The 12,723-nt window shown below is 52.0% G+C and overlaps 3 protein-coding genes across 3 annotated transcripts in view; all 3 read right to left on the bottom strand.

The window, feature by feature from the left end:
* Oxt (oxytocin/neurophysin I prepropeptide) overlaps nucleotides 1–615 on the bottom strand; it is a 781-nt gene extending 166 nt beyond the window's left edge. The window contains exons 1-2 of the mRNA XM_013010948.1: nucleotides 464–615; nucleotides 40–241 (exon numbers count right to left, since the gene is read on the bottom strand). Of these exons, the coding sequence (XP_012866402.1) occupies nucleotides 40–241; nucleotides 464–583 (322 nt within the window). The 5' untranslated portion in view covers nucleotides 584–615. The remainder of the gene's footprint in view (nucleotides 1–39; nucleotides 242–463) is intronic.
* Nucleotides 616–7,349: 6,734 nt separating this feature from the next.
* Mrps26 (mitochondrial ribosomal protein S26) lies at nucleotides 7,350–8,982 on the bottom strand. The gene is made up of 4 exons (XM_013010752.1): nucleotides 8,751–8,982; nucleotides 8,516–8,659; nucleotides 8,307–8,430; nucleotides 7,350–7,780 (listed from the first exon to the last, which is right to left on the bottom strand). The coding sequence occupies exons 1-4, from the start codon at nucleotides 8,963–8,965 to the stop codon at nucleotides 7,646–7,648; spliced, it is 618 nt and encodes a 205-aa protein (XP_012866206.1). The 5' UTR covers nucleotides 8,966–8,982; the 3' UTR covers nucleotides 7,350–7,645.
* A 114-nt stretch (nucleotides 8,983–9,096) lies between these two features.
* Nucleotides 9,097–10,270, bottom strand: Gnrh2 (gonadotropin-releasing hormone 2). Its single transcript, XM_013010645.1, has 4 exons — nucleotides 10,114–10,270; nucleotides 9,867–9,997; nucleotides 9,721–9,731; nucleotides 9,097–9,289 (listed from the first exon to the last, which is right to left on the bottom strand). Exons 1-4 carry the CDS (start codon nucleotides 10,268–10,270, stop codon nucleotides 9,097–9,099), a joined length of 492 nt encoding a protein of 163 aa, XP_012866099.1.
* Between the last annotated feature and the right edge of the window lie 2,453 nt (nucleotides 10,271–12,723).

Here is a 12,723-nt window from a genome sequence, read left to right on the forward strand (position 1 = left end):
CCCTCCCCCCTCCCCTCTCCCTCCCTCCCCCGGGCCCACCGTCGTTGCAGCAGAGGCCCGCGGCTGCGCAGCGGCCGCCGCTCCCGCACGGCTTCTGGCCGGACTGGCAGGGCGACGGCAGGTAGCTCTCCTCCTGGCAGCGCAGCGCCTCGGCCGTGCCCACGAAGCAGCCCAGCTCGTCCCCGCAGCAGATGCTGGGCCCGAAGCAGCGGCCCTTGCCCCCGGGGCCGCAGGGCAGGCACTGCGGGGAGGGCGGGCGTCAGGGAGAGGCGCTGGGGCGCCCTCGGGGGGCGCAGGGCGGGAGGGGGCGGGTGCGGATGGAGGGGGTCGCGTCTCAGCCTCACCGGGGCGGGAATTCACGTCCACCAAACCCCCGGGGTCCCCCTGGGCCGAGGCAGGGGGCGGGTGGCCCGCCCCTCCCACACAGGGGGCCGGCATCGAGGATCCAGGATGGGGAGCTCACCTTGCGCACGTCGAGGTCCAGCGCGGCCCTCTTGCCGCCCAGCGGGCAGTTCTGGATGTAGCAGGCCGAGGTCAGAGCCAGGAGGCCCAGCAGGCAGCAGGCGAGGCTGGGGCCAGCCATGGTGTGGGCGCGTCCGGGTTCGGGGTCCACGGCTGCTGGCGATCGCTCCCACCCTGGCCTTTTATGCCGGGGCGCTGTGCTGGCCGAGCCTCCTCTAAAGAGGGCGGCCGCTTGCCTGGTCACGGCGGGTCAGGCCCATTCATTTGCAGGCCCAGGCCAGGGTGAAGGTCACCGCGTCGGCTAATGGTCGTGGAGCCTCGGGGAACGTGAGTGGCCTGAGCCACCAAGGACAGGGAGGGGGTGTCCCGCCCAACCAAGGGCTATTTTTCCACACTTCCAATGCCTCAGAGAGATGGCAGAGTGGGGAAAGTGGACACTGGACCCCACCCAGCCTCTGAAACTTGGATGGGAAAGAAAGATCATATACATCTTCTCCAGCCTCTGAAAGCAATTCAGCCTTTCTTCAACTATGAGACGGGCCCAAGGTTCCAGGCAATTAACAATTCTTGGGCTCAGCCGCAGATCCAACTCATAGGTAACCCCTATGGCGCGCAGCTGTTGGAACTGTCCGAAGATTGCTTACATGTATCTCCTGCAGGTTATAGCAGTTATTAGGTTACCATGAAATCTTGCTGTCTACTGTGTTTTAAAGAGCATTTAGGGAGTTGGAGGCATGGTTCGAGAGGTAGAGCATCAGCCGTGGGCAGCAAAAGCCGAGCAAGAGCTCAAGGCCCTGAGTTCAAGCCCTATTACTTGTGTGTGTGTAGGCCACTTCCAGTTTTCTGAGTGGTTTATTGGAGATAAGGGTCTCACAGACTTTCCTGCCCGGACTTTCCTTCCCCGGGCTGGCTTTGAACTGAGATCCTCAGATCTCAGCCTCCCGAATAGTTAGGATTACAGGCATAAGCTACTGGTGCCCAGCTGGACCTTTTTTTTTTTCTTGCATTTTAATTTATTTTTGTCAGTCAGTATTAGTGTCTGAACTCAAGGCTTTGTGAGACAGATAGGCAAGTGTTCTGCTTGAGCCACATCTCCAAGTCCTTTTTTTTTTTTTTTTAAGATAGACTTCTGCTCTTTACCAGACCAGTCTGGACCACAATCCTCCTATTGATGCTTCTGGTGTAGCTGATGGACACATCCAATATTTTTCTATTGAGATGAGGACTCATGAACTGCTTTGCCTGAGGTTGGCCTGGAGCCACAATCCTCCCACTATCAGTTTTCTTTTTCCTTTCCTTTCTTTTCCTTTCCTTTCCTTTTCTTTTTTTCAGCTCAAGGCAAGTACTGTAACAATTGAGCTACAGCACCACTTCCGGTTTTCTGAGTGGTTTATTGGAGATAAGAATCTCCCAGACTTTTCTGCCTGGCCTGGCTTTGAACCACGATCCTCAGATCTCAGCCTCCTGAGTAGCTAGGATTACAGGCGTGAGCCACCAGCACCTAGTGCAGTATCACTTTTCATGTAACGGGGATGACAGGCTTACTCTGACACCATCATGTTCACCTGTTGATTGAGATGGAATCTTGCAAACTTTTTCTCTTGGCTCACCTCAAATAGTAATCCTCCACATCATTGCCTCCTGAATATCTAGTGTCTGGCCCACTTTCTTCACATTTAAATGTAGCTAAAAAAAAATAAAACTTAAGATTTCTCTCTCTTTTCTTTTTTTGGGTCTGGTCGTGGGGCCTGAACTCTGGGCCTGGGTGCTGTCCCTCAGCTCTTCGGCTCAAGGCTAGCACTCTACCACTTGAGCCACAGTGCCACTTCTGGCTTTTCTTTTTGCTTATGTGGTGCTGAGGAATCGAACCCAGGGCCTCATGCATACAAGGCAAGCGCCCTACCACTGAGCCACCTTCCCAGTCCCAAGATTTCTCTTAAGTGCTAGTCAATGGTGTGGATAAGATAAAGGATGCCCTGTCCGAACCTCTCTTAAAAAAAAAAAAAAAGTACTTGCTACTTCTTAGAGTATGGTCAATGGGCAGCCTCAGCTGCAGAGAACCCCTGGCCCAGGATGACACTCTTTCCAGCTGGGCCTAAGTTCAGGAGCGCTGTGGTAGAGCATTTCAGGTCTCTCTAACGCTGGCTCTCCTTCTCCCTTCTGCAGGGAGAAGCCTGAGATGGAGTTTAGCAAGCAGGGTATTTAATTCATAAAGCCCCGGGAACCCAGCTCCATGAAGGGGAGGCAGAGGAGATGGGTGGCAGAGCGAGCACTGCCACCCAGACCTCAGCTGACGTGTCGGCCCTGCTGCCCCAGAAGAGGAGCATGAGGCAGCCCAGGCCCTTCTGCTGTGTGTGAGGCAGCCCAGGCCCTTCTGCTGTGTGTTCTCCCTCCTCCAGGAGCCACTGAGGCCAATGAGGCCAAGAAGTTTCCAGTGCCCATCCAACTCTGAGTCATGACCCCAGGTTACTGCAGAGCTGTTCAGCACTGAAGAAGCCATCAGGCCAGACTGGGTTACAAATCAGCTCATTTCCCACCCACATCAGCTCATTGGTATTCTCGGCCTAGAAGGCCAACGGCTTGCCCCAGCAGCGGTCCTAGAGAGGCCTCCCACTCACTCTGTGGGCACACTGACCTCACCTGAGCTAATACTTGTCCCTGAATTACCATCACATAATGTTCCCCACATAGGCAGCATGCTCTCCTCTGCTCCCCAGTCCTCATCTGAAGATGCCCGGGTCCCATCACAGATGTCTGCAAATATCAGTGAACAAAGCAGATGAAATCTTTGCCCTTGGACTGGAGCAGTAGTTCAGCACTTAAGCTAAACCCAAGAGACTCGCAGAAGTAAGGAGCATGCTTGAGGCACTGGGTTTGATTCCTAGTACCAAAGAAAAATCTCTATCAACATGAGATTTATTTACTAGTGGAGAAGGAAAAGTGTGAAACAATAAACATATGCCAGTAGTGCTATGGTTTATTTATTTTTGGTCTGGTTGTGGGGCCTGAACTCTGGGCCTGGGTGCTGTCCCTCAGCCCTTCAGCTCAAGGCTAGCGCTCTACCACTTGAGCCACAGCACCACTTCCGGCTTTTTTCATTTTGTTTATGTGGTATTGAGGAATCGAACCCAGGGCCTCATGCATGCAAGGCAAGCGCTCTACCACAGAGCCACCTTCCCAGCCCAGTAGTGTCAAATTTAATCTTTTTCATCATATATTTTTAAGAGCCATGCTACGATCTTGGTGATGTTGCCCTCTGCTGGAGATAAGAGGAACTGCAGGTGGATCTTGTGTTCACTGCATTTGGCACATAATTCTTCTCAAGTCCATGGTAGGAATTTGAGGCTGTTCTTCAGAGTAATAGTATGGATCTATGGTGTAACTAGTGGTTCGGTTGTGGCAGGACTACTTGAGGCTACAAGTTTGAGACCAGCCTGTGTAACAGGGAGAACTTGTCTCAAACATAAAAAGGCTGAAGTGGTAGGGCACTTGAGTAAGTAAGGCTTTGGATTCAAACAAAAGTACTGTATTAAAAAAATAAATAAAAATAGGGCTGGGAATATGGCTCAGTGGTACAGAGCTTGCCTAGCATGCATGAAGCCCCAGGTCCAATTCCTCAGTACTACATAACGGGGAAAAAAAAAAAGCCTGAAGTAGCCTGGTGGCTCAAGTGGTAGAGCACTAGCCTTGAGCCAAGGAAGCTCAGAGACAGTGCCCAGGCCCTGAGTTCAAGCCCAGGACTGGCACAAAAAAAATTAAGATAAAAATGGCTAAGTGCTGGTAGCTCATGCCTGAAATCCTAGCTTACTCAGGAGGCTAAGATCCAAGGATTGAGGTTAAAAAGGCAAAGGCACAAAAAAGCCCATAAGACACTTTATCTCCAATTAACTGGCAAAAAGCTGGAACTGGAGGTGTGACTCAAATGGTATAGTGCTAGCTTTGAGCAAAAAAGCTCAGGGACAGTGCCTGGGCCTTGAGTTCCAGCTCCAGAATTGGCATATGCTGTGCCCGTGTGCACACACACAAATTAAAAATGCAAAGTGTAAACTAAAACATTACTTCCTAAGAACCTTTTACAAGCTAGTTTTTAACCCAGTAACAGAAAATGCACAACCATTTGGGGATGATGAATGGACATCTGACTGCTAGCTAATGTGTAGTGCTGATTGAGAGTGGAGCTTGTGCACCTCTGATTTTTTTCTTTTGCAGGAGGAACCATTGTCTGGCTGTGTAGCCCAGGTTGGCCTTGAACATTGAAATGCAGTTGTCTTCTCTTTCTCAGTGTGGGACTACAGTCATGTAGTATATCACTTACCTTTGACTTTACGTCACTTTCCTGGGCTCTGGTACTGGATTTGAACTCATGGCCTTATACTTGCTCAGCTTGCTTGCTTGGCTGGAGGCCTGCCACTTGAGTCAGACCTCTAGTCCTGCTTTTTGCTGGTTATATAAGAGATGGGACTCTCAAAAACATTAATGCTCATGCTGGCCTTGAACTATGATCTTCTGGATTTCAGTTTCTTGAGTATCTAGGATTATAGGCATGAGCCACTTGGCACCAAGCTGCTCACAAATTCTTGACCTCAAGGTCTTATAAATTGAACTCTGAAGTTGGTATAGGCAGTGTTCTGGCCTTTGACTAGATACTCACTTTATAATTATTTATTTATTTATATTTTTATTTTTTTTTGTCGGTCATGGGGCTTGAACTCTGGGCCTGGACGCTGTCCCTCAGCTCTTCAGCTCAAGGCGAGCACTCTACTACTTGAGCTACAGCGCCACTTCCGGCTTTCTGGTGGTTTTTATTAGAGATAGGAGTCTCACAGTCTTTCCTGCCCGGGCTGGCTTTGAACCTCGATCCTCAGATCTCAGCCTCCTGAGCAGCTAGGATTACAGGCATGAGCCACCGGCGCCCGGCTTATAATTATTCATTTATGGCCTTTGTCTGTGCTGCTGACTTGTTAAGGCACTCTTCAGGGAAATACCAGCACCATTACTAGGCCCGTCTCAGGATTTTGGGATTGCAACATTGCTTTGGACTTAACTAAACTTGACTCTTCCTGCCAGAATCACTTCAGTGGCAATCAGTCCTATTTATCTTTTTTTAATGCACTTGTCAGTTCAGAGGGAACTTTCTCAAATATTCCTGGGACTAGATACTTTTTACTGTGCTTTATGCAAAAATTTTGGAGTAGCCCAGATGAACATGGGAAACAGCTTTAGGTTTGTTTCACCAGGCCTCACGGGGTCTCCTAATAGAACAGCACCTTAACCTTCTAACCTGGTAAGTGCATCCCTCTCCTATCCACTTAGACCACTACATGCACTTTGTCTTCACCTAGTAGAAGTAGAGAACCTTCACATCCAACCTGAGGGGCAACCTGTTATTTTGCAGACACTGACCATCCTAGGGAAAAACTGTCTACTCAGGAAAGTTCCTGGGGGACAGCATGCTTCCCCTCTCCCAAGCAAAACACCAGCTAGTTCCTGTGCATAAGCCTCCTTAGTTCTCGTGGAGACTCTTTATATCCGGGTATGATTCCAAATGTGTTTACTTAGAAGCCCCCAAATCTATTATTATTTATCAGTCTTGGGGCTTGAACTCAGCACATAGGTGCTGTCTCTGAGCTTTTTTGCTCAAGGTTTGTGCTCTATCAATTTAAGCCACAGCTCCACTTCAGGTAGTTTTCAGGTGGTTGCCTGGAGGTAAGAGTCTCATGGACTTTCTTGTCTGGGCTGGATCTCAAACTCCTGAGCAGCTAGATTACAGGCATGGACCACCAGCGACTGGCCAAATCTACCTTGAGCAAGAGATTTTGTAGGTGGTCCAGCCTGTAGCCAAGTATGGTTTTGGAAATTTTTTTTGGGTCTGGTTATGGGGCCTGAACTCTGGGCCTGGGCACTATCCCTCAGCTCTTCAGCTCAAGGCTAGCGCTCTACCACTTGAGCCATAGTGCCACTTCTGGCTTTTTCTGCTTATGTGGTGATGAGGAATTGAACTCAGGGCCTCATGCATATGAGGCAAGCATTCTACCACTGAGCCACCTTCCCAGCTCCCTGGTTCTGGAAATTCTGACCCTTGTAATCCAACAGACATATATAGGCCTACTCTGAGAACACAGGAAGTTAAGCCCACCTGACAGCTGAAGTAAGGGTAATTCTGGGAGGAACTCTCAAGCTGTAATACAGGGCTGGAGATACATTCTATCAACTGGAAAGGCAAGAATCATTAGCACCCCTGGTGTTTTTGAAGCAAGGCCACGCCCATCTAACTGTCCAGGGCTCTGCTGGACATCATGGGATGTCACATAACTGCAGCTGGGACTGGGTAGGAACTGAGTCTACCTGTGCACCGAGAAGTGCTGTTGACCAATCAGCAGCCTATTATCCCAGCATTGGGATGGTGGCTATGTGTTGTTGTCAATGTCCATTTCTTTAGGAGAATCTGCATCAACATCAACAGTGGGAATAAACACTAAGGAATTACAGCTCCATGCTGGGCATCATCAAAGGGTTTGCCAAGCCACCCTGACCTCATAAAGCCTTGGCCAACTAGGCCTCCCGCACCAGCACCATTTAGTGAGTGGTCCCAAAATGCTAGCACCACAAATGGCTTACATGATTGAAGTTGCACACAGAACTACCAGAAGAAATGGAGTCTCCTTTGCTTTCACAGGGTCTTAGACACACCAAACCTTGGCCAGCAAAGTCTAGCAGACTCTCCTTCATTGGTTAGCTTATGTTGATTACTAGGGTAATTGACTATCCCCATTTGGAGCTAGTATCCTAAAGCCTCAAGTCATACAGACTTTGTTGCAACTATTCATTTCTGTCACGGTACCAGTATAAATGCAGTCAATGAATGAGGAAGGCTGTGTTCCAATAAATCTTTATTTACAAAAGCAGACAGCAGGTCACAAGTGGCTCATGTATCTCATGCCCTGTCTCTGTGCAGGGATGTTGCCCTGTGAGACAGAAACCACTCTAGGGTTATTGATGTCCTGAGGCTGTATATGACTGTGGTTCTGGGAATTTCTGGCCAAGTGATGATGAGCTTGAGACCCGAGGTTGAGGGCTGCCCAGGAAGGGCCAAACCTGTCTCATAGGCAGTGCTTTGCTTCAGAGCAAGCTTAGCCTTGCCTTTCCCATTCACACACACATACACACTGTCCCTACTGGGCCCCTAGGAGCCTCTGTTCTGCGACCTGATCACCTGCCCTTCTCGGGTGATGGCCCAGTTGTAGCTCTTTGGGGAGTCCAGTGCTTCTTCTATACGTGCCTCCAGGTTCTCCCGGGTGATGAAGTTTTTTGCCTCTTCCTACGAGGAGAGAAAAGGCCAGTTGCATGTGAGCCCTGTATGCCAGGCACAGCGTGCTGGAGGAAAAGACTCCTGTTGTCTCTGGGGAAGGGTGCCTGGAGCCCAGGACCTCTTCAGAATCCCGCTGTCCCAGAAGATCCCAGGTGTCCTTGCCATATTTCTTTCTTACACCATCATCCACAGGACACCTCAATCAGAACCCCAAGCACTAGTTGTGACAACCTTCTGTCCCCAGTGGTAGGCTCAGTCCCTTATCACTTCCTGGTCTCCCCCAAGCCCCTCTCAAACGTGTCCTTCTCTCTTATTTTAATCTAAATTCCATCTACTACTGTGGGGTTACTCCCCTGCTTTCAGGTTTCACGAAGTCAACCCTGACCTGCTACTTCCAATCCTTCAGTGATTTTTATCATGCTCAAGGTCAAGCCCAGCGCAGCCCTTCCCCTTGTCTGCTCTTGCTGGCTCTGGGCTGTCCTTTCTCTCCCCAGCCCGAGTCCCGCCAGCGTACGACCTCGACCCCCACCCCCACCTGCAGCTGCAGCACTTCTTGCTCCTTGAGCTGCACCCGAGCCTGCTCCTCCAGGGCTCGACGGGCCTGCTCCTCGGCCTGCCGCTGCTCCTGCTCCAGCTCCTCCCGTCGCAGTCTCTCAATCCTGCAACGGGGAGAGGGGGAAGGTCGGGGCTGAGCGGGACCCCTGCCTCCCCAGGCCCGGACTGCCCGCCCCGAGCGCCACGCACCGCAGTTCGTGCAGCCGCTGGTTCTCCGCCCGGTTCCAGGCCATCAGCCTCTGGTGCTCGGCGGCTTCCTCCCGCACCTTGCGCTCCAGCACCCCGGTTCGGGACTCCTGCAGCTTCCTCCGCACCTCCCACGAGAACTCCTGCCTGGGCGGGGACGCGCTTCCGGTCGGCACCCTGCCGCCCGCCCCAACGCTCCCCCGGGGCGCGCCGGCCGCCGGCCTGCGGGCACACACACCTGAGGGCGCGCACGGTCTGGCGGTACTGCCGGTAACGCTCCGTCACGACGAACAACTCCGTCGGGTCCACCGCGGGCGGCACCTTCACGCGCCCGATCTTGGACTTGGCGGGCGGGTCATGGCGGGTCTTGCGGCTGCGCGCCGGCGGCAACAGTAGCAGGGCCGGAGGCCGGCACGGAGGCCGCGCGCACACGGCGCTCAGCGAGCGCAGCATGCCGGCGTCCGCTCACGCCCAGCCCGGAAGCGGTCGCAAAGCACCCTGGGACCTGCAGCCTCCAGTCCCGCCCCCTGAGGACACGCCCCTTCATGGGCGGAGCTACCACGCGGCTACCCAACCGACGATCGCTACTCTTCCCCCCGCCCCCTGCAGCGGCGGCGGGGCGCGGCCTCCGCCGTCTCTCTGCCCTCCAGCCGCCCCTGTCGGCCCCGCTCCCTGGGGGTTCTCAGCTGGGGTGGTCTAGGGAGGGAACGCACGAGACAACTTGAGAGTTCACACTTTTTATTGAAAGGCGGCGGGACGCTGCGCTCGCGCTGCGTTCTGCGGAGAGAGGGGCGAACGAATCACTGGGCGTCCTGGTCCCTCCCGGGCCCCTCCCCTGTCATCCCGCCCGGAGGGTCAGACGCGCCCCCTCCCACAGGACCCAGCATGGGGATCTCCCACGTGTGGGCAGGCTGTCTGTCCTAAACCTGATGCGTGAAGTCCTAAGCTCTTAAGAGGCGACAGGTAGGACTGGTAGGCCTCGTTGGAGCTTAGACTTTCTTCTTTAGTAATGATGGATTTGCAGGGGAGTAATCAGCCACTTCCCCACAGATGTCCTCGGCTATGGCTTTCTGATTGCCGCTGCCACGACTCCCCTCTTCCTGCTGGATGGGAGAGGGGCTGCCCACTTTGACATATATTTTGCTTTGACATATATTTGCCCCAGGAGGGGCTCAAAGCTGCCACTCTTATTTAGGGAGTACCATTACATCCTACTCCACTAATGAATAGAGAACCCGGAGAGGGTGGGGGCCAGGGGAATCCCAATGGTGGTTCTCCTCTCCCCAGCCCCCAGTCAGGATGGCTGCTGGTGACCAGAGGCTGGAATTGAATGCTGAGGTCTCACCCCACTTACCAATAGTGTCTGCACCAAGTGCTGCTTCCTGTGGGACCACTGGGCCCTGGCCCTGGCCTCCCAGGGCATAGGGTCCTTAGAAGATGCCATAGCATCACTTGGGAGGCTGTGGGCACTCTGGAATAGGCTACCTGCTGCAGGACCCAAAACATTTTCTCAGAAGGGAACAGAGGTTGCAGCCTGTTCCCTCATCCCCACGCCCAGCATCTTCTTCCTCCCAGTCAGGGGAGGGAGACCTATCACTCACCTGAGGACCCAAGGTCACTCCGGGGGTCCTGAGATGAGCTGGGGGCTCGCTTTCCTCCGGGGTACCAGCCATGGGACCAATGCTGAGCCCTTGAGGGTCCAGGATGGCCAGTCAGCAGCAGCAGCAGGAGGAGGAGGTATAGCTTCGAGCTGGCCATGGCAGGGCTGCTCTCAAGGACAGTGGACAGCACTCAAGGACCCTGACATTCCCACTTAAAACCTCTTTACCTTCCTCCGAGGATCAGCCCGGCCAACTGGCTCCTCAGAGCACCTTTAATGTTCCCCAAGCTCTTCCCTTTCTGCCACTCTGCACTTCATCTCAGGGCCTCCAGGCCTCTAAATCCTGAAAGATCATGGCCTGTGCCAGGGGAGGATGCTCTAGAGCATCAGCTGTCTCCCTTCCCAACTTTGCCAGCTAAGATGGCTCTCCCAATTGATCAGACCCATCTTTTTCCCTCAGGAAGTTCCAGAAATGGAAGGTTGGAGAGGGGAACAGACTTCCAGCCAAGGATGGGAAGATGGATGTTCTCTATGGGATAGGGCAGCAGTGGAGACATTTGGACCATTGGTGTTAGGAAACCAGAATGGCAGATGCTGCCCTTTCTCTGAGAACTCCCTCTCATCTATGATTGTTGGGGATGTGGAAAGAACATGGTGGGGAATGGGAAAAGTGTGTCAGCCTCTTGCCCCTCTGAGGCCAGGGTGGCAAGCACACAGGGTAGAGGAAGGGGAGCGGAGAAAGAGGGATCTTTCTCCTCTTGGTTTAAGGGTGACAGGGCTTGGGAGAGAAGAAAGGAGGAATGGAGTTAGAGTCAGAAGCCCCAGCCTTAGGGGGAACAGCCTCACTCACCCAGGAAAAGCTGAAGTGACTCCTTCAGGCTCTGCAGGACCCTAGTCAGACAGCTCTAGGATTTATTGATCAGTTGGCTCCACCCCCTGCTCTGGCCCAGACTTCAGTGACGTCTTTAAAGCAGGGGGGTAAGGGGGGGAAATTGACCCTCCCGTTCCACAGCATCTACTTCATGAGCAAACACCAAGCTGCTGCTGACTCTAAGGTCCCCACACAGATCCTCACATCTATCCCCAAAGTCAAAACAAAAATCAAAATGGTAGTAGTCAAAAAGGAAGGCAAATGGTTATGTGTGGTGGCTCATGTTTATAATCCCAACTATTCCAGAAGTGATCTGCAGTATCCTATCTCATCCAAATAGCTGGACATAGAAGTTCACACCTGTAAACTCAGCTGTGTAGGAAATGGAAGTCAGAGGATCAAGGTCTGAGGCCAGTCCTAGGCAATAAACAAGACCCTATCTGAAAAAGAAGAAAAAAGAATAGAGGCATGGTTCAAGTAGATCATTTGCCTAGAAAGCATAAGACCCTGAACACAAAAGTCTTTTTCAGCTTTACTGATAAGTAAAACTGTCACACCTATAATACATTGGGAACTGAATCCAAGAGGAATGATTTTCTGGAATCTAATGATACTTTTCAATGTTTGAAACACTGCAGCAACTAGTATTGTCTCCTGAGTAGAATACTGCAAAGGATTTAAAAAATTTAGGATCACTCTGATTTGTGCCAAACTTGCTTCAATCCTATTTACCTCCCCCAAGACTAAGCTGCACATGGCTCATGGCTTCTTGTTCTGAACACTCAAGCCTGCCTTCCCTTGGTGGGAATGCTGGTTCAGTTTAACAGAACTTGTGCAAATCTGTTTGGCACTTGAATAAAACTCCTTTATTTTAACCTCGTTCATGCTGTCTTGGTTTGCTGAAGTCATAGGACTCCTGCTCCAGGATGGTCCATGCCCTCGTTTCATCTTCCCACTTCTGTGGATGCATCCTCAAGCTCCTGACCTTGGGGCCCGTGAAGCCCTCCCTGACACCAAAGAAAAACGGAGGCCTAGAGAGGGGCAGTGAATCCCACTGAAGGGTCTGTCCAGTAGAAAAGTAGGAGCCTAAGAGTGGGGAACCAAATTGCTTATAGAGAGGTCTGTGGAAGATTACTTTTCTCAAGGGCTCCCACCACCTATAAAATTGTCCTGTCCTTGAGGTGGGACCATTACCCATGGAGGTGGGCTGTTGGGATAGTACCCACCCAGGGTGGCCTCTCTTCCAAGGGGGCCTATGGGGGGGGGAGGTAGCTGAGAGACCTGCAGTCTCCTTGGGGGTAATTTTGTCCCCTAGGGTTCTAACTGCTCATCTTGTGCTCAACGCAGGCCCAGTCATAGATATGACGGAACCAGCGTGGGCTGCAGGAAAGGGCTCTCAATCTCCTGGCCTGCGTCAGTAGCTTGGCTTCCATCACCAGCATCAATATCCAGGGGTTGGAGGCTTGTTTACAGGGTTAATAGCCAATCTCTGCATTTGGATTGCCCAGCAAATACAAGGGCAGGGTCAGCCATGGCATTGTGGTGGCCAGAGTCATTGGACAAACAGATGCATCAAATCTTGTGACAGTCATGGTGGGGGTGGGATGGGCACTACTGTGATTTTCCAAATTGACTTATCAGGGATTTGAAATGTCTGTGAGGAAAGTACATTCAATGTCATTGTTTTGGGAAATATACAGACTTTAATAACTGGGTGATTTTGTTTTTTTTTTTGGGGTC

The sequence above is a fragment of the Dipodomys ordii genome, unplaced genomic scaffold (assembly GCF_000151885.1).
Source record: "Dipodomys ordii isolate 6190 unplaced genomic scaffold, Dord_2.0 Scaffold13, whole genome shotgun sequence".
Lineage (NCBI taxonomy): Eukaryota > Metazoa > Chordata > Mammalia > Rodentia > Heteromyidae > Dipodomys > Dipodomys ordii.

Excerpts from the sequence above, each read along its gene's own strand:
- Mrps26 (XM_013010752.1), bottom strand. The coding sequence starts at position 8,965 with ATGCTGCGCTCGCTGAGCGCCGTGTGCGCGCGGCCTCCGTGCCGGCCT. Across the intron at positions 8,431-8,515 it reads CAGCGGCTGCACGAACTGCG|GATTGAGAGACTGCGACGGG; the intron begins GTGCGTGGCGCT and ends TCCCCGTTGCAG. Across the intron at positions 7,781-8,306 it reads AAGAAGTGCTGCAGCTGCAG|GAAGAGGCAAAAAACTTCAT; the intron begins GTGGGGGTGGGG and ends CTCTCCTCGTAG.
- Gnrh2 (XM_013010645.1), bottom strand. The coding sequence starts at position 10,270 with ATGGCCAGCTCGAAGCTATACCTCCTCCTCCTGCTGCTGCTGCTGACT. Across the intron at positions 9,998-10,113 it reads GAGTGACCTTGGGTCCTCAG|GTAGCCTATTCCAGAGTGCC; the intron begins GTGAGTGATAGG and ends GTCCTGCAGCAG.